The sequence below is a fragment of the Copadichromis virginalis genome, linkage group LG5 (assembly GCF_057382275.1).
Source record: "Copadichromis virginalis isolate Kocher_CV1m ecotype Utaka linkage group LG5, C_Virginalis_male_GT1.1, whole genome shotgun sequence".
Lineage (NCBI taxonomy): Eukaryota > Metazoa > Chordata > Actinopteri > Cichliformes > Cichlidae > Copadichromis > Copadichromis virginalis.
This window is the reverse complement of record NC_140622.1, coordinates 14,953,458-14,979,527: the sequence shown is the minus strand read 5'-3', so window position 1 is coordinate 14,979,527 and position 26,070 is coordinate 14,953,458. Positions and strand designations below refer to the sequence as shown.

The following is a 26,070-nucleotide window of genomic DNA, read 5'->3' as shown; positions in this document are numbered from 1 at the left end:
AGGCTCCGACAGTTAAAGTAGTTACAAAGCTGGAGAGTTGCTCAAAGTCAAGGCAGGTGTTGAAAACTCATTTAGAGTTGGGCCAAATTGTCCGTTTTGACCTGGGAAGTGATGTAAGCGAGGCGCCACAGGTCTTTGGCCGAGACTACACCCTTTCATAAGGCTTTCTCAACTTACACAAGACACTACTAACCCAATGAAAAGAAATGGATTGGCTGTTAAACCATTTTATAAGTCCATCAATACTGCAGAAATTTATTTGAATATTTACGATGGAATATGATTGAAATCAAATAAGCAGAGATGTAGTGTAATGACCGACTGTAATCTTGTTTAAATTTACCCATACTGCAGATGCCTTATGCTGCAGATGGGGACTATAATCTGTGCAGGTCATAAAGGGAGTTATGGTTCTCTCGAATTCCCTCACTTTAGATATTATAGCTCTTTCACCTGAATCTGTCAGGCAAGCAGATTTAGAACAGAACAGCTCATTTGGCTTATCATTCTCAGTGAGGCCAGAAAGTCATGATGCCAGTAACATGAAAGGATCTTTTTTTTTTTCAGGAAATTGTATGTTACAGGTTGTTGGATGCAAAAAAAAATTATTTATTTATTTTTATTTTTAAAAAATGGGGCAATAAAACCAAATTTAGCTTTGAACAAGAAAAAGAACGAAGTACGGGTGTGTGTTTTCGTCCTGCAGGTCTGCGTTAATGCAGCATGCGTTCCGGCCGAAAAATTTCACTCCGGTTGCATCATCCTCTCTGTGGGATCCTTCCCTCTCCTCCTTTCGCATTCAGTTTTGGATGACTGTGTGAGTGAGTGTGTATGTTTATGTGCTCCTTGTCTCCTTGGCCCGTGTTCCACTCAGCGCCGTTCAGAATGCACGCTCAGGTCTCACATTGTGCTCCAAATTTATGAAGACGCATCGATTTCGAGTGTTTCGTCAGGGAGAAAGGCAGCATGTGTCGTAGAGGAAGGCACTTCATACCAAAGTAAACTCAACAACCGGTGCCATACCGCGCCCACTGCCCTGGCAGAGCCCAGAACTGCCAAGCAACAAGAAGAAATCGAGAGGCGGAGCCAGAATGAGGAGTACAACGAGTCTAATTTGTCACGAGGACCGTTGTCAAACCAGTGCTGCCTCTGTTGTCCATTATTATTGGAGGGGACTGTCAGATGGGGGCTGGCTTATGGCCGAGCGGGGAGCCAGTTAGTCACACTGAGAGATGGTCTGACCAAGCCAAAGGAGGCAGTGCTCATGGAGCTTGTGCAAGGATTAGCATGCTAACAGCAGGTTTGGAGTTATGTGGCCTGTCAGAGAGGTGGAGCCCTCTGGCTCCCCTGACCTCGGCAGTCCTCTCATTAAACCACTGACCTTTACATACACAGAGAATTATGTAAAGAGAAGGCTGTGCACCTGCCTGTTCACCTCATTTCATGTCCTCAAGATTGATGCAAATCAACTGACACACACTAAGCATTCAACCTGCAGCAAACTTTCTTTTTTTATCTTTTAATAATTTTTGTTAATAACAACAGCATACTTTCTAATAACTGTTTCTTTCCTCCACTAACACAATGCACATCATTTTTGTATAATTAGAATTCAAAAATTAGAAACAACTGCCTTGTGGTTCAAACCTGTTCCACGTGATAAAGTTGTGGCCAACAGCGGTCAGTGGCGGTGACAGATGTTTCCAACACTTTTTAAGGTGACTCTTTGAAAAACTTGTATGTACATTATAAAAGCTTTCTTGTGTTTTGACAGAGTTAACCCAGGGCTGAGTTCAAATAAAGCATGCCTTAAATCTTTCAACAACATTTGGCTTTTTAGTTTTTCATAAAAAGATTGCTGAGATGCTTGCGCCACAATCTGCGTTTTTTTCTGTCTTTGTTTCCTAATCTTGCTTTCTTATTGCTGTGTTCATTGCCCCCGTGTGCTTTTTTTTTTTCAGAGGATGAAAAAAAACAACCTTTTTTTGACAAGTGCTCCTTGGAGAGGTAAATGTTTTCGGTTTTCAAGGCTCTTGCATCAGTTAAATATTATTGTGCTTTGTGGTAAATTTTTTAAAAGTTGATGCTTTGGGCCTCCTCAGTCTTTTAGCTACCCTTAATACTACTTCAACGCCCCCTGCTTCAAGCACCGGTGGCCGATTGTGGAGATGGAGAATGCAATAATTTTGAAATGTTGGAAAGTCTTACATGTTTTTTTTTGAGTTTCATTTTGTTTTGCTGCTGAATGTGTTCAAGTCTGCAGTGCTAATCATAGAGCTTCCTGTGAGGAAGAGCTTTGTTTTTCCTTTCAGCTTAATAAGGTTTCCTTCAGTTTTTCAAAATTTTAATGTATTTCGAAATGATAGAGATGATATATAAAAGCATTGTCATGGAGCTGCATGTATGCTAATATAAAAAAATATAATGTGTCTTTTTTCTTTGTTTAACTGTCTAGATTTTGCATTTAGTTTCATTTCTAGAATACTTATCTGTGGCATACAACTACACAGGCACTCCACTCTATATGTGGTTGTTGAGTGTAAAAGGTTTAACAATAGTTACTTTTGTTCAGCAGTCAAAGGATTATGAATCACTTCTGTTTTTGAAGTTAGAAGCTGGTGTTTTGCCTTTTCGATTAGAACTTCTGGCTCCTTTTATCAAGCTTTGCACAGTCAGGAGGCATTATGGTCGGAAATTTTATAATACACATATTTGTGTCTGTGCACCTGTGTATTTAAAGCGAGGTATATATACATTTTCTATATATATCTGTCATCTGATCATCTTTTTATATGCATACAGTTTAGAATTATGTGATCTGTGCGTATCAGCATACAAGAAAACACAGTGCCACATGTGCTTACAGTGCTGTGAGTTCAATCATAGCCACGGTAGCGCTCAAGAGTGACTTTTTTTAATGCTTACTAATATATCTTGGGTCCAAACCTGATTCAAAATCTCAGTATGCTCATAAAAACGGGCCCAGCTGCAGCTCTCTACTGCAGAGGCTTTCCACAAGGAAATAGCAGCATGACACAGCAGCAATATGAAAAATAGAACCAAAGTTTGTCACAGCCAACTGTGGCAATGGCCCATTAATGCATACCCTGCAAGCATTAATTCTTGTTACATATCCAAAGGACTCTCATTCCTTTCAGTCCCCGTTCAAATAGATTAATATTGTTTCTGTTTTGACCCTTTCTTATATTGTTCTCGAGGCTAAATTTGGTTTTAATATCACAAAAGCAAATCATTGCTACTACCTTGCAAACAGACACAGTTTTTTCAGACTGTAATGCATGTACTTTCAATTACCGTTTTAGCTCCTACAAGACTGTTTCATGTAGACTAAACAAATCATTCGGCTTTGGAGATTTATGCTTTATAGGAAGTTGAATTGATGTTTATTCTCAACCAAATTGCTAAGCATAACTCAAAGTGGCACGTATGTGAGGATGCTGTTTGTAGATTACAGCTCAGCATTCAATACCATCGTTCCCTCGAAGCTGGACAGGAAACTGCAGGATCTAGGACTGAGCAGCTCCCTCTGCAGCTGGATCCTTAGCTTCCTGTCTGACAGACGCCAGGTGGTCAGACTGGGCAGCATCACCTCATCCCCCATCACACTGAACACTGGTGCTCCACAGGGGTGTGTACTGAGCCCTCTCCTGTACTCACTCTACACCTACGACTGCACAGCCACTAACAGCTCCAACATCATTGTGAAGTTTGCGGACGACACTACAGTGGTGGGTCTTATCACCAACGGTGATGAGACGGCTTACAGGGAGGAGGTCAGCGCCCTGACCCACTGGTGTCAAGACAACCATCTCACCCTCAACGTCGCAAAGACAAAGGAGTTGATAGTGGACTTCCGGAGGTGCAGAGAAGTACACACCCCCATCACCATCAACGGCGCTGCTGTGGAGAGAGTGAGCAGCTTCCGGTTCCTTGGCGTACACCTGGCTGAGGATCTTACGTGGTCAGTACACACAAACAAAACAGTGAAGAAGGCGCAGCAGCGCCTCTTCTTTCTCAGGAGACTGAAAAGATTCGGCATGAGCCCCCGCATCCTCAGGACCTTCTATCGCTGTGCCATTGAGAGCATCCTCACTGGATGCATCACCACCTGGTATGGCAACAGCACCGCCTACAACTGCAAAGCTCTCCAGCGAGTAGTGCGGTGCTCTGAACGGATAATTGGAGGTGAGCTTCCCTCCCTCCAAGACATCTACAGGAAGCGGTGCCTGAGGAAAGCGGGGAGGATCATCAAGGACTCCAGTCACCCCAGCCATAAACTGTTCAGACTGCTTCCATCAGGAAGGAGGTTCTGCAGCATCCGGTCCCGTACCAGCAGACTGAGAGACAGCTTTTTCCATCAGGCCATCAGACTGCTGAACACGTCATAGACACCTCACCTCCACTACTGGAACTTCAACATTATGCACTCCATACTGTATATAAATGCCACTTGTTTTGCACATATTCAACTCTGTATATTTTATATATTTTATTATTATTATTATTATTATTATTATTATTTTATTTTATTTTTTTACTATTTAATTTGTAAAAATGTGTATATACACACACACACACACACACACACACGTAGGAAAATATTTAGTATACACATCCAGAAATGCATACACTATTATATATTGTACATATATTTATTAGTTTCAGGTTGGCCATTCTTGTATTTTGCTCGTTTGTGTTGTTGTGTTTGCACATCTCTGTTGCTTGTGGGTCTCGCACACAAGAATTTCACTCGCATGTGCTGTGCCAGTGTGCCTGCACATGTGATGTGACAATAAAAAGTGATTTGATTTGATTTGATTTGAAAGTGGCGTATCTAGGTCCATCTGCTAGGATATTCTAAGGCAGGGATTACATGAGCCGTGTGCTATCGTTGCACGCAGAAAACACCTCATGGGCTGTCAAGCATGTGTGACTTGTCAGGCCAGATGCATATTTAGTCTTCTCTGTATGCTTGCATACAACCTCATACGCTGCGCCATGACTGCCACATTTTGAGCGTCCCTGATTCCAATTCCGTTTCTTCCCATCTCCCTTCATGCCTATTTCATGCCCCCTCCAATTAAAAATGCACCACGTTGACTTGTAAAAGGAAGGTGGGAATGGAGGTTAGGGCTTTTCAAAGAGCCCCCTCAATTATTCAAAGGCAAGTTTGATTCAGAAAATGGAGGATGATTAATAAGTTATGTGGAAGTTTTCGAGGGTTTGGGTAGCAAATGTAGTGCAAGATGTTCTGACAAAACTAGGAAAAGCATCAACCAAACAGACATGTTTGTTGTAAATTAGGCTTGACAAGTTTTGACTTCCAGAGTTAGCCTCATATCAAAACTACTTGTTCTCTTTGTAATATATAAGTGTGGTTTCATGAGTTAGCTACTTGCTTCAGAAAAGATTTGTAACTGCTCAGTTTTCTGTTCGGGGAAAATGTGTAGTTTGCACAATCCTGAACGACATCAGCTTTGAATTTGTATATCAAATTTGTATTTGTTTCTGAATACCCACTGGGTCCATTTTCATTCCCTCCAAAATGTGCATTTTGCCATCAGATATTACCATTCAAATGATATTGGCATCACATTGAGGGAAAGTACATCAAGGCTTTATTCTGTCCTGCTGGTTGGAGAGCAGATAGACCAAAACATATCGCTGCAGAGGGAGATGGTGCAAGAGTGCGTAAAATGACAAGGAGCTCTAGACAGAGAGAGCGAGAGAGACTGGGGGAGAGAGCAGGAGAGAGGGAAGCAGAATTAGAGACATGTTGAAACAGGGATGATGTAAGAGAATGCGTGAAAAGAGGCAAGGGAGATCCATGGAGGAGAGCGCTTGGGTGGGGGGCTGCACACAAAGACAAAAAGAGAATATCAAGAGCCAGAGCGATATAAAAGAAGGAGAGCGGAGATTGTAAAGGAAGGTGCAGTCTAAAAATGGAGGCATGGAGAGATTGTTCAGTGACAGACACGGAGTGAGAAAAAGGAACGAAAGGGAAGACGGAAGGGGCTGAAAAGAAAAGACCGAAAAGCAGGGATGGGAAACGACAGGCAGAGATAGAAGTAAAAAGAGTGAGGGAGTCCCAGAGACAGATGTCGCCCTCGCTGGCCCCGGCAGATTGATAGCTCCTGGCCCAGTTCCATGCCAGGCTCTGACCCCTCTGTCCTCTGCTGTAATTTATAGACTGCATTTTACCAGATTTAAGCACTACTCTGTGGCCATCATGGCTTGAGAAGGGAGAATGACCTTCCTGGGATGGGAGCAGAATTAGACCCCTGCAGCGCCCAGGTGCCCCAGGGGTAAATAAGGAAGTGCCCTCCATATTAGCATGATCTCTGACAACATGTTAATTGGACTTGTATACTTGTCAGTGGTGTGTGTGTCTGTTTGTGGATTTTCCTCACATGCTACTTTTTGAAGTTTGATCTTGACTGCTATTTAAAGTTGCTCACGTGAGGGTGCAGCTGCGTAGGTCGCTTGTGGACAGAAACAACTTTTTACTGAAAAGGTCTCAAAGACTTTAGAGTCAGACCTGTTACAGATCGTCAACTTTTCTTTATTATCAGGTGTGTTTCCAGAATCACTAAAAACTGCTGTAATCAAACCTATACTGAAAAAGGACAATCTTGACAAGACACAAATGAACAACTACAGGCCGATCTCAAATCTCCCGTTTTTAAGTAAGATCATTGAAAAAGCAGTTTCTCAACAGCTCAGTTACTTCTTAAAACAGAATAATTGCTACGATGCCTTCCAGTCAGGTTTTAGACAGAACCACAGCACTGAAACCGCTCTGACCAAAGTGTTTAATGACATATGTCTGAATACAGACAGTGGAAAAATGTCAGTCCTAGTTTTACTGGATCTCAGTGCAGCATTTGATACAGTTGACCACAACATATTACTCAAACGACTGGAGAACTGGACAGGTCTTTCAGGAACTGTACTAAACTGGTTCAAAACATACGTAGAAAACAGGAAATACTTTGTATCAATAGGTAACTTCACATCTGAGCAGACAAGTATCACATGTGGAGTTCCCCAAGGTTCCATCTTGGGACCCCTTCTGTTTAACATCTACATGCTCCCACTGGCACAGATTATAAACAACAACAAAATAAACTATCACAGCTATGCAGATGACACACAAATATATATCACAATGTCACCAGGAGACCGAGGCCCTGTACAGGCTCTTGGTAAATGCATTGAGGAAATCAATGACTGGTTGTGCCACAATTTTCTCCAGCTAAACAAAAACAAAACTGAGGTAATAGTCTTTGGCGCCAAAGAAAAACGATTACAGGTCACCAGAGAACTTCAATCTATACATCTAAAAACCACAAACCAGGCGAGAAATTTGGGTGTAGTGATGGATGCAGACCTAAACTTAGAAAAACACATTAAGACAATAACAAAGTCAGCTTACTATCACCTCAAGAATATATCAAGGATAAAAGATCTGATGTCTCAACAGGACCTGGAAAAACTAGTCCATGCATTCATCTTTAGTAGGCTTGATTACTGTAACAGCATCTTTACAGGTCTACCTAAAAAATCAGTCAGACAACTACAGCTCATTCAGAACTCTGCTGCTCGAGTCCTCACTAAGACCAAAAAAGTGGACCACATCAGTCCAACTCTGAGGTCCTTACACTGGCTGCCTGTCCGTCAGAGGATAGACTTTAAAGTTCTGATGCTGGCCTATAAAGCTCTGAATGGTTTAGGACCAAAATACATCAATGACCTCCTGACCCAGTATGAACCATCCAGATCCCTCAGGTCATCTGGATCCGGTCTTTTATCAGTTCCCAGAGTCAGAACCAGACACGGAGAAGCTGCATTCAGCTTTTATGCTCCTTATATCTGGAACAAACTCCCAGAAAGCCTCAGATCAGCTGAAACACTCAGTTTATTTAAATCCAGGTTGAAGACTCACCTGTTCTCAGCTGCATTTGAATAAAGCACCAAATCCACACTTTAAGCTTAAATTTCAAAACTTACATTTAACTACTGATTTTATCTACTGTTCTGATTTTATCTGTTTTGATTTTATATACTGTTGTTTGTTTGTTTGTTTGTTTGTTTGTTTGTTAATTAGTTAGTTAGTTTATTTGCTTGTTTTATTCAATTTTAAATCATGCTTTTTATTTGTTCTTGTTTCTAATGTCTCTGTAAAGCACTTTGAATCACCTTGTTGTTGAATTGTGCTATACAAATAAACTTGCCTTGCCTTGACTTGCCTTGCCTTGCCTTACTGCATTACAGAGGTTTTCTATTGTCACTGGCATGCTTCAGCTGTGTTGCATCAAAATTGAATGCAATATGCATTTCATCTCATGCAGCAGAAATCCTGGACAACCCAGGATTTTTTTTTCTTTTTCTGAAAGAAGTTCAAGTGCCAAAAGTAACAACAGTAAAAATTTACAAACTTCTTCCTTTTTTTTTGTAATGCAGATGTTTCATTTTAGTTTGGAACTGACTAGCTGTTAAAGCTGAAGAACCACCAGATCTTTCTTTATGGAAAAATTAGTTGAAATCTGTATTTGCTGTACTGTGTAAAATTTGTGCAACTTATTGCTTCTGTGCAACTTACTGCTTAAAAGTGTATTGTGCAATTTATTTAAGGTTTTCAGGGGGAAAGAAATCACAGTGGTCTCAAAAACTCACAAAAACTCTGGTATCAAATATGTAACTTGTTGTTATAGGGTTAAATAACAAGTTAACAAGCTGCGACGTGGGATTTGCCTGCAATCTAAAGCCCCCTGTCAAACATAGCTGCCTGGAAAAAATAACCGAGCATTCGTGTTCATCACATGTAAGCTGATGTAGAAAATATCTTTTATGGTCTTTAAGAAGGTTCCATTCCACAAATCTGCACCTCAAAAAGGAGGTTTGAACTTGCATGGACTTATGAAGCGTATTAGCTCACGCCTTTATTTAATTTGGCTTTAATTAGAAGCAGATTGTTGGTGCAAATTAAGTGAAAAAGACTGTGAAACTTTGTATTGTGGTTCTTGCAAAGTAAATATGGTGCGTGTGTGTGTGTGTGTGTGTGTGTGTGCGTGCGTGCGTGCGTGCGTGCGTGCGTGCGTGCGTGCGTGCGTGTGTGTGTGTACATGCACATCTGGAGCGTGGCCCCTTGTAGACTAACTTGGCTGGCTAGCTGGTGGGCTCAGCTGGGTTTGTGCTTGGCCATTCAGAACGCTACCTCAATGCACAAATCAGCCCAGGGAATGATCTGGACAGAAAGCCTTCAGCAAATTATTACAGATTTGCAATTTAATGGCTTCGGAGGTCTCTCCCAGCCCCACACAGGTTCCCAATGAGACAGAGCCTATTAGTTTGGTCCTTTAATCACAGAACAGGAGATGGAACCCTGGCCAAACCTATACATAGCCTGCTTCACTTGGTGTGGAATGATTTCATGGGGTTTATAGATAGAGACAGTGAAGTCTGTGTGTGTGTGTGAGAGTGTGTGAGCACTGGGTAGTTGATAAGCTTTGCTTTCCCCGGAGCAACAGAAGTGTGTGTGTGTGTGTGTGTGTGTGTGTGTGTGTGTGTGTGTGTGTGTAGCAGAGAGAGAGAGAGAAAAGTGTTCTTACTTTATAGACTGTTCATCAATACTGTAAGGACGCAGTGGGCAGCAGCAATTAATTTGGCATTGGCTTTACCTAAAGCTAACAAAAACTTTCCCAGTAGTTTAGAAGAAATGTCAAACTAGTGGTAGAAATCCATAATAACCATCAGTAATAAATAGTAAACTGTTAACTGAACTCAAGTGAACAGTTATTTCACAATTACCAAACAGTATATTCACTAGTCATTTGTAGTGTTACAGTTTATGCCTTTTATAAGACAAAGGTTCAGTCATGTGAATTTCCTCAACATCATTTTTATGTCCATTAAAGCAGGTGTTATAAACCTAGGTGTTATTATTCATTATGATTTAATTGTATACAGCAATGAAAAGTAAGTGACATACTCAGTTTACCATTGATTGTTAGTCATTGATTAAAAGTTACCAAATTAGTTTGTCTGTGAAGGTTCTCAGTCATCCAGGTCATCGTAGTCAAAGGAGCTTCAGACGCTTTTCGTTGCAAGCTCCTTTGACCAAATTAGTTTGCATTGGCATTTTCTGAAAACGTTTCCATCCAAACATTTTTTATTCTCATGTGTAAAAGATACTGAATTCTGTCTAATATTTTTTATACAAGGGAAAACATTTTGAAACTTATCTTAAAAAGAAAACAGCAAAATGTAAAATGTTCACTGAGCAGATTTGCTGTTCACAGCATCCATAGAAATGCAGTTATGTTTTGAGGTGATGTTCTCGCTGACACACCTCAGTGTGTGTGTACTGCTTTAGGCTTTCAAATCCATTTCCAAAACCCAGATTTTATTTGCAGTTTATTAGATTTAGGTTGAAGAGGTTTAAGCTCCCATGTTTTGGGAAATTAGAATTTTACTTCGGAAGATATTCATACAGAATGAAACAATGCATTTAGATAAAGGCGTAGCTTTAACGGCGATACTATTTGTTACAGATAAATGGCTTGTGTTTCAGAGGGCGCTTGAGACTTTTCCCATAGCCATAGTTGCCCTGATTAATGTGCCATCGATGCAAAATGTAAAAACTATCACTCCAATCTGCCTTTCAATGTCCCAATTTGTCCAAGAGGAAGCCAAGCTTTCTAAATGAGCTGGATAAAAGTGACTGCCAAAGGGGATGAATATATATAATTATCTGCGGCTGGAGCGCCAACAAAGGGACTTTGAAAATCAACTTTGTGCGCCAAAGGCTTCATTAGTCTGACGACAACAAAATGTCCCCTTAACTTGCAGGCGGAAAGACACAGGTATCTGCAAAGCTATTAAAAGCCAGCAGTTGCGCAGCCTTGTGTAGCCCAGCCACTATCTGTTTGGGATTAGAAGCTGTTTAATGCGCTAATGTTAATATGCTAATGTGTTAATGTTATGTTAGTGAATTATTAGGTGATTTAAGAAATGGCTGGCTGCTGTTTTGTTGGTCTTACGCACTGACACGTTAGAAAGGATGGATAACTGTGTTTACTTTGTATATGGAAATCCCTGAGTGTCTTTCATCTGTCCTTCCTATAGCGACTAGTGGTCCATGTTAGCTTTGCAAACATCTTAATTGTGTTAAATGAAGGAAAAAGGGGGGAAGATTAAAAGCCATTAATGTGTGTTGTGTGAGGATATGCTATTCCCGGGACAGTGCTTTTGTTCACTTTGCCAAAGCAGAGCAGAGAGTTTCACCTTGAAACTCAATGCACACCAGAATCATTGTCATTGTGCCTACCTAAACCACTGCTGTCTCTCATTCTCACTGTCAAACTTGCTTTGCTCGTCTTTGCATTTCTTTTTGTGATTGCCTCTCTCCATCCTTCTTACTCTCTTTGTACGTCTCTCCCATTTTCTCTCTGTCTCTCTCGTGCTTTTCCCTTTGTAGCCCGGTTTCTCTTCATTGCTCTCCCTCTCTCTGTCTGTCTGTCTAAGCGTCAGATAATCTCACTGGGGGAGACTTTAGAGGACTCTCCATCTGTGTATAAATAGCTCTGGATGAATTATTGAGGGACCTGGGGTTGCTAATAATCCCGCAGGACCCATCTGACAATGACACAGAAGATGGAGGGAAAACAATTACGCAGGCTTTCTCCTTCAGAAGAGTGGGAATGGGGATGGGGGGAGGGGGGGAACTCCGCGGCCTCTGGGAGCCTCCTCACGGGGCCCAACATCTTGGCTAATAAACCCAATTAAGTCTCCAGAATCAATCGGAGCCCCGGGGGCGTCCTCTCTCTTCCTTCCCCGGACGGTGTGCAACAACAGGAAGTGTAATGATTCATGTTCCCCCTTCTGCATTTGGATCGTCCTCTCATCTCCATCTTGCAGGTTGGCAAGGCGGACGGGACAGGACAGGATGTCCGCTGAGGCAGGATAATAGGACAGGGAGAGGAAAGGAGAAGAGAGAGGCAGGTGGAGTGGCGAGGAGCTCAGAGGAATATTAATGGGAGTCTTTATCCTGTAAGTGTTTTACCAGGGGGATGAGACATGGGACCACTCCCATGACAGAATTCACTTTGTCTTCTTAGTGATACATGATTCATCCGGAGATGGATTCTTGATTAATCAGCTTTGCCTGGTCCTTGTCTGACTGTTGACCCTCTATCTATCTATCTATCTATCTATCTATCTATCTATCTATCTATCTATCTATCTATCTATCTATCTATCTATCTATCTATCTATCTATCTATCTATCTATCTGTCTGTCTGTCTGTCTGTCTGTCTGTCTGTCTGTGAAAAAAGCATAATAAACTTTGCTGAAGTCTGAATGTTGAATTTATGTTCAGTTCATTTCAGTCAGTCAGTATCCCCATTCAAATCCACACAGCAACTTTTGAACATGTTAATTTTAGATCCATTAAGCGAGTGCAGCGTGAGCAGGTGTGACTCATGGTTCGTGTTTCACTGTCAGTTTTTTCCAACTAAGAAAAACCTACAAGTACCATTTCATAACAAAATCTCTTAGTAAAGCAGACTACAGATGATGAAAAAACATTGTGCACACAACTGTCACACACACTGGGCCGGTATAGTCTGTCTCTTAATGGTATTTATACACAAGAAACCAAAAAAATCACCATCACCATCTATAAATCCTGTACTGCTGTGTAGTGCTGTTTTTGAAGGAGCGTTTTGGTGTCCCACAGTAGTCCAAACACTCCTTAAGAGGTTTTTCCACTGACTAAAGTATAATATTCCCATATAATACATTGAACTATAGTAACATGAGCTCAAAAATGCCCATTTGTTATCTGTCCCACATTGTTTTATTAGTCTCTGCCTCAATAAATTTCCCACAGTGACTGACCTGGTATGTCCGGGTTCAGACTTTAAGTTCGTCATAGGAGTCACTGCAGTTTTAATAATTCATATAATGAAAAGCTAAAATTAGTCCCCCCCCCAAAACATTTCCTGACAAAATGGCAGCGGCAGGATGGGAGTGAGGTGATTCGTCTGCCTGGATTTTTGGGACATTTAACGTCTGTGTTTTGCCATCAGGGGAGCTTTTAACAAGCTCATACAAGTGGGTGTTGGAGCATCCATGTTTCATGGGATGCACTCAGAGTGAGTGCTGTTTAAGAAGGTATTTTATTTTGTGCTATGAGAGCTGAAGCATCACATGCGTGCCTTTTCTGTGCACGCCTCACGTCATGCGATTGTATGAATATGTGGACGTTTTCAGTGCACTCGGGATAAGGGGGGGGAGTGGAGGTTGAGTGAGGGTTGTTGCAACTCTGTGTGTGTGTGTGTGTGTGTGTCTGTGGGGGCAGAGGGAGTTGACACTGTCCTAATGATGCATTTTCTACTCCATTGATTCAATGGCTGTGCTCTCCACTAAATCCTTCACATGCAACACATTAAAGCTGGCCCTTTTTCCTCCTTCACCGATCGATTAGCACAGCTTAGAGACGGCAACTCTGGCAAGCAGGGCGAGAGATGGGACTTGTTGTCTTCAGGGACTTACGCGCACACAAACACAAGCACAAACCATTTAAAAGTTCTCATTGTTTCTCACGCATGTATGTCACAATCAAAACAAAAGAAACAAACGAAAAAGGCTTTTTATTCATCTTTAGTTGTAATGTTAGAAGGCATCAGGTCAGCTCATCGTTACTCCCAGCTCATTACATACTGATGCATCGCTGTTCACTGTTCCTTTACTGTCATTGTTTTTTAATATCCAAAGTAGAAAAGCATTGAAGCATAGAAAGGTTAGATTAGGAGTCGGTGCTATAAATCAGATGGCCTTCAACCCTAAAAAGAACACATGAAAACAACCCTTTAACCACCTTAACCAGATGTTAAAAGGCAGACTCCCATCTGCTGCTTCTCCTGCGTATCCTTGGAGACGCTGACAAGTCCCATGACAGTGACAATCCCAATCATTTTCCTACAGTGTCATACCGCTTAGATGTGTAGGGACTTCTACTGAAGTCTAAAACACTACCCCGCTCATTGAAAACGACGTTGCATCGAGGGAAAAACGTTTTTAGTTTGCATGAATCTGTAATGTCGATTGTTTTTGTCTCCCTTTATTATCCCCCTAAAGGTACCACATTGAAATGTAAAGTTACCTGGTTTTCAAAGCTTCTATTATCTGAAATAAGGTTGTTTTTATTCCCACATCTTTCAGGGCAATCTGGGAGTAATTTATTCTGGGTATTTTTCACTGTGCTGCTTAAAATTCACATTCAAACCATGAGCAAGCTTTGATTTGCCTTGATGATTTAACAGTTTTGCAGAAAATGCCCAGTTATTAAAATTTATTTTACACCCCGAGTCAATCAGAACTTAGTATTCACACAGAATACAGTATAATGACTTTTATTTTACGATCTTCATATCCTCATCTCCAAAAGTAATTTAGTTACAACCGGAGTCCCCTTTATTGTTCAAAATGACTATGTCCTGCACTTTTAAGAATGGAAAAAAATATAACAGACGTACAGAAGTGCCGTCCCTCAGAGATTCATCCATCACCTGGTTATTAACATTTGCTCTATCTATTCCTGCTCTCTGCTTCCCTCAGTGGTACGCTTGTTGTGCGTTTCTATATTATGGATTCTTCCAGTTCCCCCCGAAGAGAGGGCTGAGGGATCTGCATATAGCTGCCTATGGGAGAGCTGAGACTGCTATTACACTCTATTACAAATGAATTCACCTCCTCTTTCATAACATTGCCCCTTAGTTCTGCCTCACTCTGCTGAAATAATATCATAATCAAGACCAACATTCATTCGTCCCCTGAAACAACTCCTGAATTTTTAAGGCCTCTTTCACGCAGTGAAAAAAAAAGATGCTCGATTTGAGCAACTGAGTTATTTTTTTCCACTCGTACACTCAGTTCTGTTCTCTGAGCTCGTACTGTGGGCTTCAAAGTGCTTTTTTTTTTTTTCATTTAATCAGCGATTACAGCAGCCAATTAAAGATTTTAAGACAATACAGGAGAAAGTTGGCGTGTTCCCGGAGACCTTGGCTGTGTCCCCTAAAATAGCCTCTATCCTCTGTCTCTTTCTTCCTTGGTGAGTAATGATCTGAAAGGTCAGCAAAGGTGAAGGGGATATGAGCGGCTGCTGCTCACTTTATTGAATTACTATTCCTCGCAGAACCAAAAGTGAGGGGGCTTGTCTGGGCTTTTACGTTTCGATATCAGATTTACTTGGAGATATGTGACTTTTTTTTCTTTTTTTCTCAAGTCTGCCACTTTAAGTCATCCTAAACATTTCCCTGTATACATATGCATTAGAGAAATGGCGAGAATGATTCTGCAGCGAATAAAGATAAGATGGGAATATAGCTATAGAGACATGGTTTTAATAGCTGTGTTTATTTTTTATTTTTTTAAAGCAGTTTTTTTCCTCTGCATTGCAAGTATTAACTTTACTCTTTTAATTTTATTGCATTTGAAAACCAGATACAGACTGAATAGCAATTGTATGGCTCATACCGAGTGTCCCAGTTACAGCAGTACAAGGGCAACTGTATCGTTGAGAAACTCTTTTAATATAACACTTATTAGTATTCCACTTTTGCACTCAGTGCTACTCATTTTCACCATACGACTAAAAGACCAAGGCTTTATATGCCATTTCTCTGAACACAATAAGTCAAGAATTTTTGTCTTTACTCTGACCCATTTCAAGAGTGAATTGAAGAGCGTTATCTAAGCCTCAGCACTCACAGAAATCCAGTCAGAACGTTCTTGTCTTAAGGTCAATCTTTTAAAAAGGAGGAAAAAAACATTCCTCTGTTTATTGAGCAAAGTCTGTCCTTGGTCAACCCTTTCAGGTGAAGATAAGTGCTAACAGAAGTGAGGTAGGGGGAGACGTGGAGATTTCTATTGACTGACTGAAATTGGACAGCCTCAAACAAAGTTTCATGCCAAAGTTTTTCAAGGCAGAGTTCCAGGGATTTCAGCTGTGCCGTGGATAAAGCTTTCTAATGCTATTGACTCTTTTTAGGCTCTTACCAAGTTGTTCTGAAATATTTAAATGATCACTGGGAGTTTCTCCTCATCTGTAGCTGGGAATAAAAGGAGGGAGAGAGAGGGAGAGCGAGAGGAGGGAACTTTTTATGTCCGCCTTTTACAATCCCTGAATTAATAGGCAGAAGATAATTAGAGAACTCTGTACAATAACATTGTCCCTCAAGTTTTTTAGTCTTGGGTGGCATCAGGCAGTGTATGCTGGTAAAAAGTGATTCATGTGTCCGGTAACAGTGCTGAGCACTAATTCATTAGTCCTTTTAATTTTAGTAGGATTATAATTAGTTTCAAAGGAGAATTTGAAGAATGGTGTGTCCCCAACCTGGGCCATGGATGTCACAGAGATCACGGTTGCTATATTGTTTCTGGGAATCTGAGGGTTTTAATTACCTTTACACCCAGTTTACACGTTAAATATGTCGACAGTCTTTAGTTATTAAAAAATAAATAATGAAGTAGCATATAGATACATTTTTAGTATTTGTTTAACATTTGTTCGAATTGCTATAGCATGGAGGTTAGCTCTGGTGCCTCGTAGCAAGAAGGTCTTGGGTTCAAATCCACCATCTGTCCTGAGCCTTTCTGTGTGGAGTTTGCGTGTTCTTCCAATGTCGCATGAGTTCTCTCCAGTTACTCTGGCATGCTCTCACAGTCCAAAGACACACAGTTGGTGGAGTTAATTGGTGATTCTAAATTGCCCATAGGTGTGGTTGTCTATAGTAGCTGGGACCCTGAATTAGATAAGTGGATCAGAATGGACTGGTGAACTGATAAATCTATGTTGCTACTTACTAACGAGGTAAACTGTTAGATTGGATGAAATGGCAACATATGTACGTCTACATGTAACATACCACATCCTCAAAACCAGGAAAGGTTGTGTGGATTCCTTCTATTTAAAAAAAAAGTTAGCAACAGATTACAGCACTTAGCTCCTCATGAGCTAAAATATAACCCAAAAAAATCAAATATCTGATTTGCATAACACAAGTTGGATTGAAGCACTCGTTTCAAATCGGGGGTAATGTTAGCCAAAGTCCTGACTTGATACTCGGCATCAGTCATTGAAATGAAGCTTAGCTTAATAAGGAGAATCTGTTTCCATTCAAATGTGCGCATTACATGTTTGAGCAATTCTCCTCTTCACTGCCACTTTCCCACTTCCACTTTACTGTCAAAGTCACTGCAACTTTGCGGTCCAATGATTTTCTTGCCCTCTTATCCAAGACGATCAGTCCACCATCCCTATTCTCTCTGCACATAGCTCTTCTGTCTTCCTGCCTTTCAACTGTCTTTGCATTCCGCTCCATCTCCACCTCATCCTGGATAATCAGAGAGTAACACGAAGTCTCCATCAGCCATCTGCTTACCCTGCTCCATCACCAGCATCTAGACTCTGGGGTCCTGTCCCATTTCCTACTTTTGTTCAGGACACCGCTCTGCTATGTTGCATTATCGGTATCTAATCGCTAAACTCCTCTAGATTCATATATAATGTATATACAGGATAATGTTCTTTGGTATGAATGATCCCTCCTCGTTGAGTTATCTTTTACAACAGAATGTTTAAACAAACAATGAATCAGTCCCATTGGCAACTTGTTGGGCAACCCATTGGCAAAGGCAGCTCATCAAATTTGGGTTTTCCAAATCAACAAGGTCAAAGCTCCATGTGGTCCAACACAGCTGTCGTTTAAATAAGGTCTGGTGATGGCAGATTTCTTTCTTCTTCCTCCACCAGAAAGTATTCAGCCTCCACCATTCCCCTGCTGCTTTCTTTCATCTTCTCTCATTTCCTTCCCCATATTTCTCTCTCTCTCTCTCTTTCCCTCCCTCCCTCTTTCGCTGTCTCTCGCTCGTTTTCTGTTTCTCTCCCTCTCAGTGGGTGTGTGTCCCTTTAGGGTGTCTGCTGCAGTTGAGATAAGAAGCGAGTGTAGGACACAGGGGGATGGTGTTCACAGAAGCTAGGTGATCTTATCTACTCTCTCTCCCTCTCCGTCTCTTACCGAGCATCCCTCGCTGTTCTGTTTTTCCTCTCTGCTGTTCTCCTCCCCCTCTTTCTTTTTGCCCTTCTTTCCATCTTCCATCGTCTCTCTCTCTCCTCTCCTCTCACACACACACACGCACACATACATTCTCTCAGATCCCCCTCTGCGCTGCTGTTGATTTGAATTTGAAGTGATGGGAAACCAAATTGGCAGCATTGACAGCAGAAACAAACAGCTTATCTCTCTCTCCTGGGCCAATATGGATCTTAGTCAGATACTAGAGCTGCTGCCAGCATCTGACTTGTGACAATGATGATAAATTGAACATTTGTTGACTGTCACTTTTCATGTGTGTGTTGGCGTGCATGCGTATGTGTTTGTGTATTTAGTCATGTTAGAGCATCCATCTCTCATACGTGAGTGGATCTAAATAAATGTACTTAGCACATCTTTCATTTTCTTCTATATTACAGTATGCTCTACTTAATACGAGACAGCTATAATATGTAGCTATTTCCAGGTTAAGTTTTAATGTACAAAATGCACAGTGATCACACGGGTTAATATGTAGTAATCCAGCATGTCTTTGGTTGCTTTTACTCTCAGAGTTACATCTGCTGTTGTGATTGGGTAGATTATAAAATGTGGGGAAGGCAGGTGCATTTGAATAAATGGAAATTATGATTTCATAAATAAAATAGATTTACATTTTGTTTTTGTTTGGGAATAAAATACTAAGTGGTGTATTTTATTGGTGATTAGATCACCTAGTTCCTCCACTCTGCATGCCAAAGTGTCTTTGCAGGCAAACAAATACATAACTAACATTATGCAGCCTGTCTTCTAATGTTGCACATTCTGTTCTATATACAGTAAATGCAATTCATCACTGTGGGTGTGAAACAGTCAAAACTTTCTGGGAACCTCTGGAGCAAACTGTTTAGCTGAAATATGAAATAATCTCCATATCTGCATCGCAATGTTACATATTCACACACTGCTAATAATTAAAAAATGTTAATGTAAAATGTCATCATGAGTATTTTAGCTTTTGCTACTTAGGTGTATTTTGTGAGTAAAAATTCATTTTTAACATTGCATTTCTGTTCTTGCTTAAAGTAAGCCAAAGGAGTACGTCTTCCTATGTTGAATACGCTGATTGCTGTAGGTGACTGTGCTCCAAACATGTGAATGAGCGTCAGACGTGTGAATCAGAGGCTTGCGTGTCCTTCCTTTGGGACAGCAACGGCATGTAGTGCTAACACGACAGGCCCGGAGAGGACAAGGAGGTAGCCAAGCTGTCAGCGGCCAGCTCCCACTTCGCCTAATGAGAGAGAGGCACGTTAATTAAAAACACCAACAAGCAGAGCTCCCTGGGGTCCCACCATCAGGGCGACCTGGGGTTAAAGACACAGAGCAGAGAGGATGGAAGCTGCTCTCCTTCCACATACTGTACATGATGTTACCCTCAACAACAAATAGCCCCCAGTATTTAAAAAGGACAAAGAGCTTCGAGAAGGGGGTGCATTATTTAAAATGCACTGTGTTTTGGTCTTTGGTCTGTAAGTAGGGGTCTATGATAATCATCTCAGACTTAGGTGCTGATGTTCTCAAAACAAACTATGTACCTTTGTTCTTACAGATTGGAAACAGCAATAACAATAAATATATTATATGCACTATGAAATATTTTCTTGCTGCTGTGATATAATGATTTTGAATACCTCTATAATCGCTTTTTTGGAAAATTCCCAGATATTGTAATGCAACAAGTCCAAAGGCTAATTGTGCACATTTGGTTCTTTCCCTGATTGTGACTGAAATGAGTGTAAATGAAGAATATTTACATTTTTCCCACAACCTGGATGTGAGCAAACACCCAAAATACCTGTGCGTACAGTATGAGCTCAAATTGCGCATCAACCTATTGTGCAATTGTCTCTGTGAGCGTTTTATTAATCTGTCAAACACATGAATCATTAGGCTTGATCTGTAGATTGACAGTTTGTCAGCTCTCTGACAGTGGTGTGTGCCTCACTGTCAGCGGGGGGTGGCAAGGGAACAGCGCGCACGTTCCCCCACGGCTTCTTCTTCCTTGCCTCCTGCGTCTCCATCTTCTCTCCACCCCCACATGTCAGCCCAGGTGCTAACAAAACCGAGGATTGTGGGTAGTCTTGGAACATATGGAGCAGGGAGATGGAGAAATGAAGAGTGGAGGGAGTAAAGTAGAGGGAGGGTGGGTAAGAGAGAGAGAGAAAGAAGCTGTCAGGCTGTCTATCCCTGTCACAACAGCCAGAAGAGTGCGATGGACGAATGGATAACTGCTATTTCAGGCTGCCAGGGAGAAAGCTCAGTCAGATTTGATGTGTTGATGGGGGCATGGTGGCTCTCGCGCAACAGAATACACAAATCGTCACACGTTGACGCAAATTTTAGTCCCACTTATTTCCCTTCTGCATGCAAGTGGATTGCATTCGCGGTCGCAGAAATATTCAATTTGTTCAGTCACCGAAATGCTGTTTATTGTGGACACACAAGCACGAACAAATTCCCTCTGCGGCCATGTAGACAGAGTTTCAGAGCTATGGCTGCAGGCTTACTCCGTGTGGTTGTGCGTGTGTGTGTGTGTGTGTGTGTGTGTGTGTGTGTGTGTGTGTGTGTGTGTGTGTGTGTGTGTTGTTTTTAGCTATTTGCTGATGATTGGTGCATCCCCCTCCCGTAGCTGTCTCTCCTCTGTCCCCAGTTCACATAACATAATTGTGTCTTTCTCTCTTGCTGTATTTCAGGCTGTGCCTTCCTCACCTACTGTGCCAGAGAGTCAGCCCTGAAAGCCCAGAATGCATTGCACGAGCAGAAGACCCTGCCAGGAGTAAGTCGCACACAAGAGAAGACATGCCAAGCCAGAAGCGAAATCTTACATAAACACGTCTTGGATTCAGTCGCACACAAACACAGATGCTCATTTTAGCATATAATGACTTATATTTATTTCAGATCAAAGAGGAGACTCTGTCTTTGCCATGCCTGCCATGTAGTGCTTATCACTGGCTATACACCACACTTCTTTCTCCTAAAGATCTTTTTTTTCATCTGCCACCCCCCCCCCCCCCCTCTCCTTTCACTGCCTCCCTCTCTCTTCACTTTGACAGTCACACATACACAAACCCATAGGGATAAACCACACGGCATCACATCATAGGCATACTATTTATAGTCCTTTCTCCAGTTTGTGTAAATGAGTGTGTGTCTGTGCGTGTGCATGCGCCCATGTGTGTGGGCAAGTGTGTAGAGAGATAGACGGAGAGAAGGAGAGAGGAATGAAAATCTGGTAGATGTAGACTCTTTCTACATTTATGTGCACACTCTGCATTAAGTCCCAGGCTGGCAGCGAAACAGGAGTGCATTGTGAATGCATATCAAGAGAGCACATCTTTTACGACAGATGTCCGTCCACGTGCTGCGGCCGCTGCTGTTCACACGCACATGCAGCTGGAAGCAAAACATGCGCGTCTGAATGCTCGACTTCTATTTTTGCATGACAGGATGAGGAAGTTTTCACTTTGTCACAGAGAAGATGCAGATTTTCAGTTTGTAGTAGTGTGCGCATGCGAGTCTGAGGGTTTTATCAGCAATGTGAGCTCTTCCCTTGGCGCACACATGATTTTATTATTACATATGTGTGTTGTGTGCATGTGTCTGTCTCTGTCACACGCTTTGATTAGTACGTGCATGCTCCCCGATGCCTGCGTGTGAGCGTGAACATGGATGCGTAGCCGGCATTAGCTACGCATATGTGTGCGTGTGTGTGAGTCTTAGGAAGTTTTGATGCGTTTCTGTCAGGCCTGGCTCGGTTTGCTCTGTTCGTTTTTAATGACGCCTCCAGGGAAGCTGACAGTCGCCGTGTTGAGCACACAGCCTTTGATGTGAGTGATTATGACATCACAGACGTGCAGTCAAGAAGAGCGGAGGAGTGGGGATCCGTGCTCTCAGTCTTTTTTTCTTTTTTTTTACTTCCCAGTGGCATATTATTCAGAAAGAAAGAGGGAGGGAGAGACAGAGACACGAGGAGAGATTAAATATTTGGCCAAAACCAGAATGCGATTTTGTGTTCACACAAAGTGTGCTGCCGATTGATGTTTTTGCCTTTGTTGCTATTGTTTGACACAGACCAGAATATGTGGTTCACAAAAAATTTTTTTGAGGATTCTGCCTTTCCATCTTGAAGGGACTATGTTTGGCTTCACATGCTACATAGAAATGCATCACCAGCAAATTACTGTAACCAGTCGCTTGTAATTAATATTGTTTTTAGAAGGAAGATGCCAATTAGAGATGCCTTTGGCAGTTTAGGACAGTCTGTGTTTGACCTATGGCGAGAGCTAGATAAACACAGGCAGGCTATAGGACAGACCTAGATGTTTAACAAACCCTGAAGCAGAGAATTCAGACAGGCAGACCAGGAGACTGTCTTTTGTTGCTGGTGAAGGTAAATCCAGCAAAACAGAATAAATGAGTTCATTAGAAATAGAGCGAGGACTTGGCCCTGGGAAAGGCAGTGGGACGTTTTATGGCGCACGGCTACACCCTCTTACTTCCATTCCTTCATTCAGTGTTGTTTTTCTTCCTACCTACCTTCTTCACTCGCTCTCCTTCTATCCTCTATCAATCCCCCCACTCACAGGCCAACACAACCAAAACCCGGCAAATGAAATCTCCTTTCTACCCTGTTAAAGCCTCTTTCCCCTTCACTTTGTGTCCTGATGCGCTTTTTTCCGTCAAAGTTGCTCCCCAGCTCTTACATTTAAAAAGTTTTCTGCCGTCCTTTTTTTTTTTCTTTCCGTGCTGCCAGGTGAGCTGAGAGAAGAGGGGATTTGACTTCCTAGTGGAAATGCCCTGTAAGCATGGCTGTAGGCTGTTGGTGTAGCTCAGACAAAGTACTAAGGGATGCCTGATGTGAATGTGCACGCACACATGAGCGTAAGCATGTGCGTGTGCGCGCGACCGAGCGGGTGCAGTGTCAGGAGAGACTTTGGGTAAACAAGTGACAAGCAGAAATACTGATGTTAAAGTGACGCTGACATTGTACTACTGGTGATAGATGACAAATTGTTTTCACATTGCTCATTCCATTATAGCACTACAAACTACAGGTACACAGGATTATGCTGATGGAGAATATGTGTCTGCTAGCGTAATTAAATCAGCTCTACTGACAAGTGACACAGAAGCCAGCGCTGCTGAACATTCAAAATATTCAAGACATGGATCCAGTATTGGAATGATAAACCAACGCAGTGCAAAGGGAGCAAAGTCAGCAAGTAAAGAGTGAAAGACTCTCTTGAAGCGTGGATGGATCACTGAACAGTCAATAGGTCATGGAGCAAGAAATGACTGCTATTGATTATTGTGTTGTATATAATAGTCTTATTTTTGGTTCAAAAAGCAAACGCTTTGGTAAAAAGTGTATCAGTTTGCTTTTGATGTTCAAACTTGATTGAGCAATCAGTTAAATTTAATATTTTTTTGTTGACATTCAACTACAAAGCGTGTATTTTGCAGGCACTTTAGGCACTGTTTTAGGCATGAGTACCACAGTGTGTGGGTCTGCTGTGTCAGAATTTTATTAATCAACACCATGAGAAAAATACTGATCTACACGTGAAACAGCAGGCCATCTGCAGCAGTTTAGCGTTACGGTAAGCTTTCACAGTTACCATAAATGCAAACGTACCATGTAGTTATGACTGTTCCAGATTTTGACAATTCTTGTTCAATATGGCTACATTTCCAACATAATGGGAAATATGCCTGTGAAAAAGATTTTCCCTTTTTTGAGTTAAACAGACAACAAGCACATAAATGGACAGAACAAAAAAAAGGGGGGGGGGGGGGGGGGCGCGTCCCAAACGCCAGGCCCTGACTGCCACAGTTATGATCCTGCGCTCCAGTTTCAGACTCGTACTATGGCAAGAAACATTAAAAAGCTCCTGTATTGATTCTGGCAAAAGAAGAGCCCTCACGAGTGGGAAGATGTATTCTTGTGTGCGCACGTGCATGCGGGTGTGCATTTACGTGTGGGTCACGGGGTGGAGTTGCAGCGCTAGCACTAGCACATGTGCTCATGAAACACTGCACAAAGACTCGCCAGCAGATTCTGGCAAACATAAAAACACTAACACCCTCAACACACGCAGAAAGGACATACATACATATATATATATGTGTGTGTATATATATATATATATATATGTGTGTGTGTGTATATATATATATATATATATATATATATATATATATATATATATATATATATATATATATATGGGCCAGTGCACTACCAAGTGCCCCCCACACAGGGCACAGAGGGAGCTCGCACTCTCGCATACATAGCGCTGAGCTCAAAGTTAGAAAATAATGCATACAAATACACACAAACAGGTACAAAACACCCCACACACATGCACTCACACTCCAAACACTTCTCTTGTAACTGCAATACAACACCCCTCATAAGCACTTCCATTCAAAAACATGATACTCCGATACACACAGAAAGACAGAGAGAGCGAAAGAAATAGGGAGAAAGTAAAAGAGAGAGAGAGAGCAAGAGAGTGAGAGAAATACGGCGTCGATTGACTCTCACTGTAATAGTGAGCCAGATGAGAAAATATAGAACACTGTGAATCAATGCGTCATTTCAGAGCGCTTTCACACACACACACACACAAACACACACATAAACACACAGAGTTTTCAGCCCAGGGGCAAACAAACAACAGAAATCACAGGAAAGCAAATGAATAGCAGGATGGAGGAAAGAGGAAGGGGTGGATGATGGCAGATTGGAAAGAGTGGGTGGATGGAGGGAGTGAAAGGAGAGGTATAGTCGGGGTGCCTCCATACCGAATGATTTGTGTCTGTTTCTTTTTCAACCCACCCACCACCACCCCCGCTTTCAGTCCTTGCTCTCAGTCGAGATAATGCCAAGGCAAAAAAAAAAAAAAAAAATCCATGCCATTGATTGGCTCCTGCGACCCAGTTTCATGGCAGCTTTTTCTCAATAAGTTGCCCTCATTGGTCAATAACTGCCAAGCTCCCCAGGTGACATGGGTGAAGAGGTGTTTGGATGGCGGGGTTTTTGGTGGTGCTCAGTTATGATTTGTGTACAAGTACTGTAGTTCAGTCCTTCTTGTAGATTTAGATTTATGGCTCAGCGTGCGGGAGGCATAGCTACACGTCCACATGAATAATGCCACAGACCCTGGAGCTAAAATATCCCCGCTCTCTCCCCAAGCTATCACCTCATCAACTATCCTAATCACCCCTATCCAAAAGAAAACCATTTGCCCCATAAGGTGCTCCATTTAATGAATGCACAGTCATTGAAAGAATGCCGGGGTGATGCACAAGCAAGTTTTAGCTTGAAACGACTTCTCCTCACACACACACACACACACGCACATACAGATTTTAGTCAACTCATAGACATAATGAGCAACTTATTTCAGTCTCACATTGCCTAAGATGAAAAAGAAAATAGCAGCATGCATTGGCAGTAGTCTGGATGAAGAAACAGTAGACTGTACCCAGCGTCCACACCAGAGCAAAGCTTTTAAGTGAGGCGGTAGGCAGCCGGAATCTGGCAGGTCATAAGCCTGCAATAAAAATTTAAATGAGTCTCCCCAAACAGACAGTAGAAAAGCAGAAAGACTTTCTGTAAATAGTGTTTGTAATAAATTCAGAGGTAAACAGAGATTTCAGTTTGTTGAAAAACTTAATTTTGTAAGTTCTTATTTCTAACAATTTACGTTTTAGAGGTGCTATAGTCTGTTTTTTATGCTCTGTGGCTTTTTGTTCTTTGGATTACACTCTCAGTTTCAGTCTTGATGCTTCAGCATACAATAATATTTAGGACAATAGCGTGGGTCAAACTTTTTGGCAGTAGCTTGGGATCGTCGCCTTCTGTCATTCAATGGAGCAATG

The 26,070-nt window shown here is 41.8% G+C and overlaps 1 protein-coding gene across 8 annotated transcripts in view; it reads left to right on the top strand.

Moving 5' to 3' along the window:
• Window positions 1-26,070, top strand: part of celf4 (CUGBP, Elav-like family member 4) — a 95,515-nt gene that overhangs the window by 4,006 nt on the left and 65,439 nt on the right. For all 8 annotated transcript variants that reach the window (XM_085456148.1, XM_085456146.1, XM_085456150.1 and 5 more), the window contains exon 2: window positions 20,874-20,956. In XM_085456148.1, coding sequence (XP_085312274.1) covers window positions 20,874-20,956 — 83 coding nt within the window. The remainder of the gene's footprint in view (window positions 1-20,873; window positions 20,957-26,070) is intronic.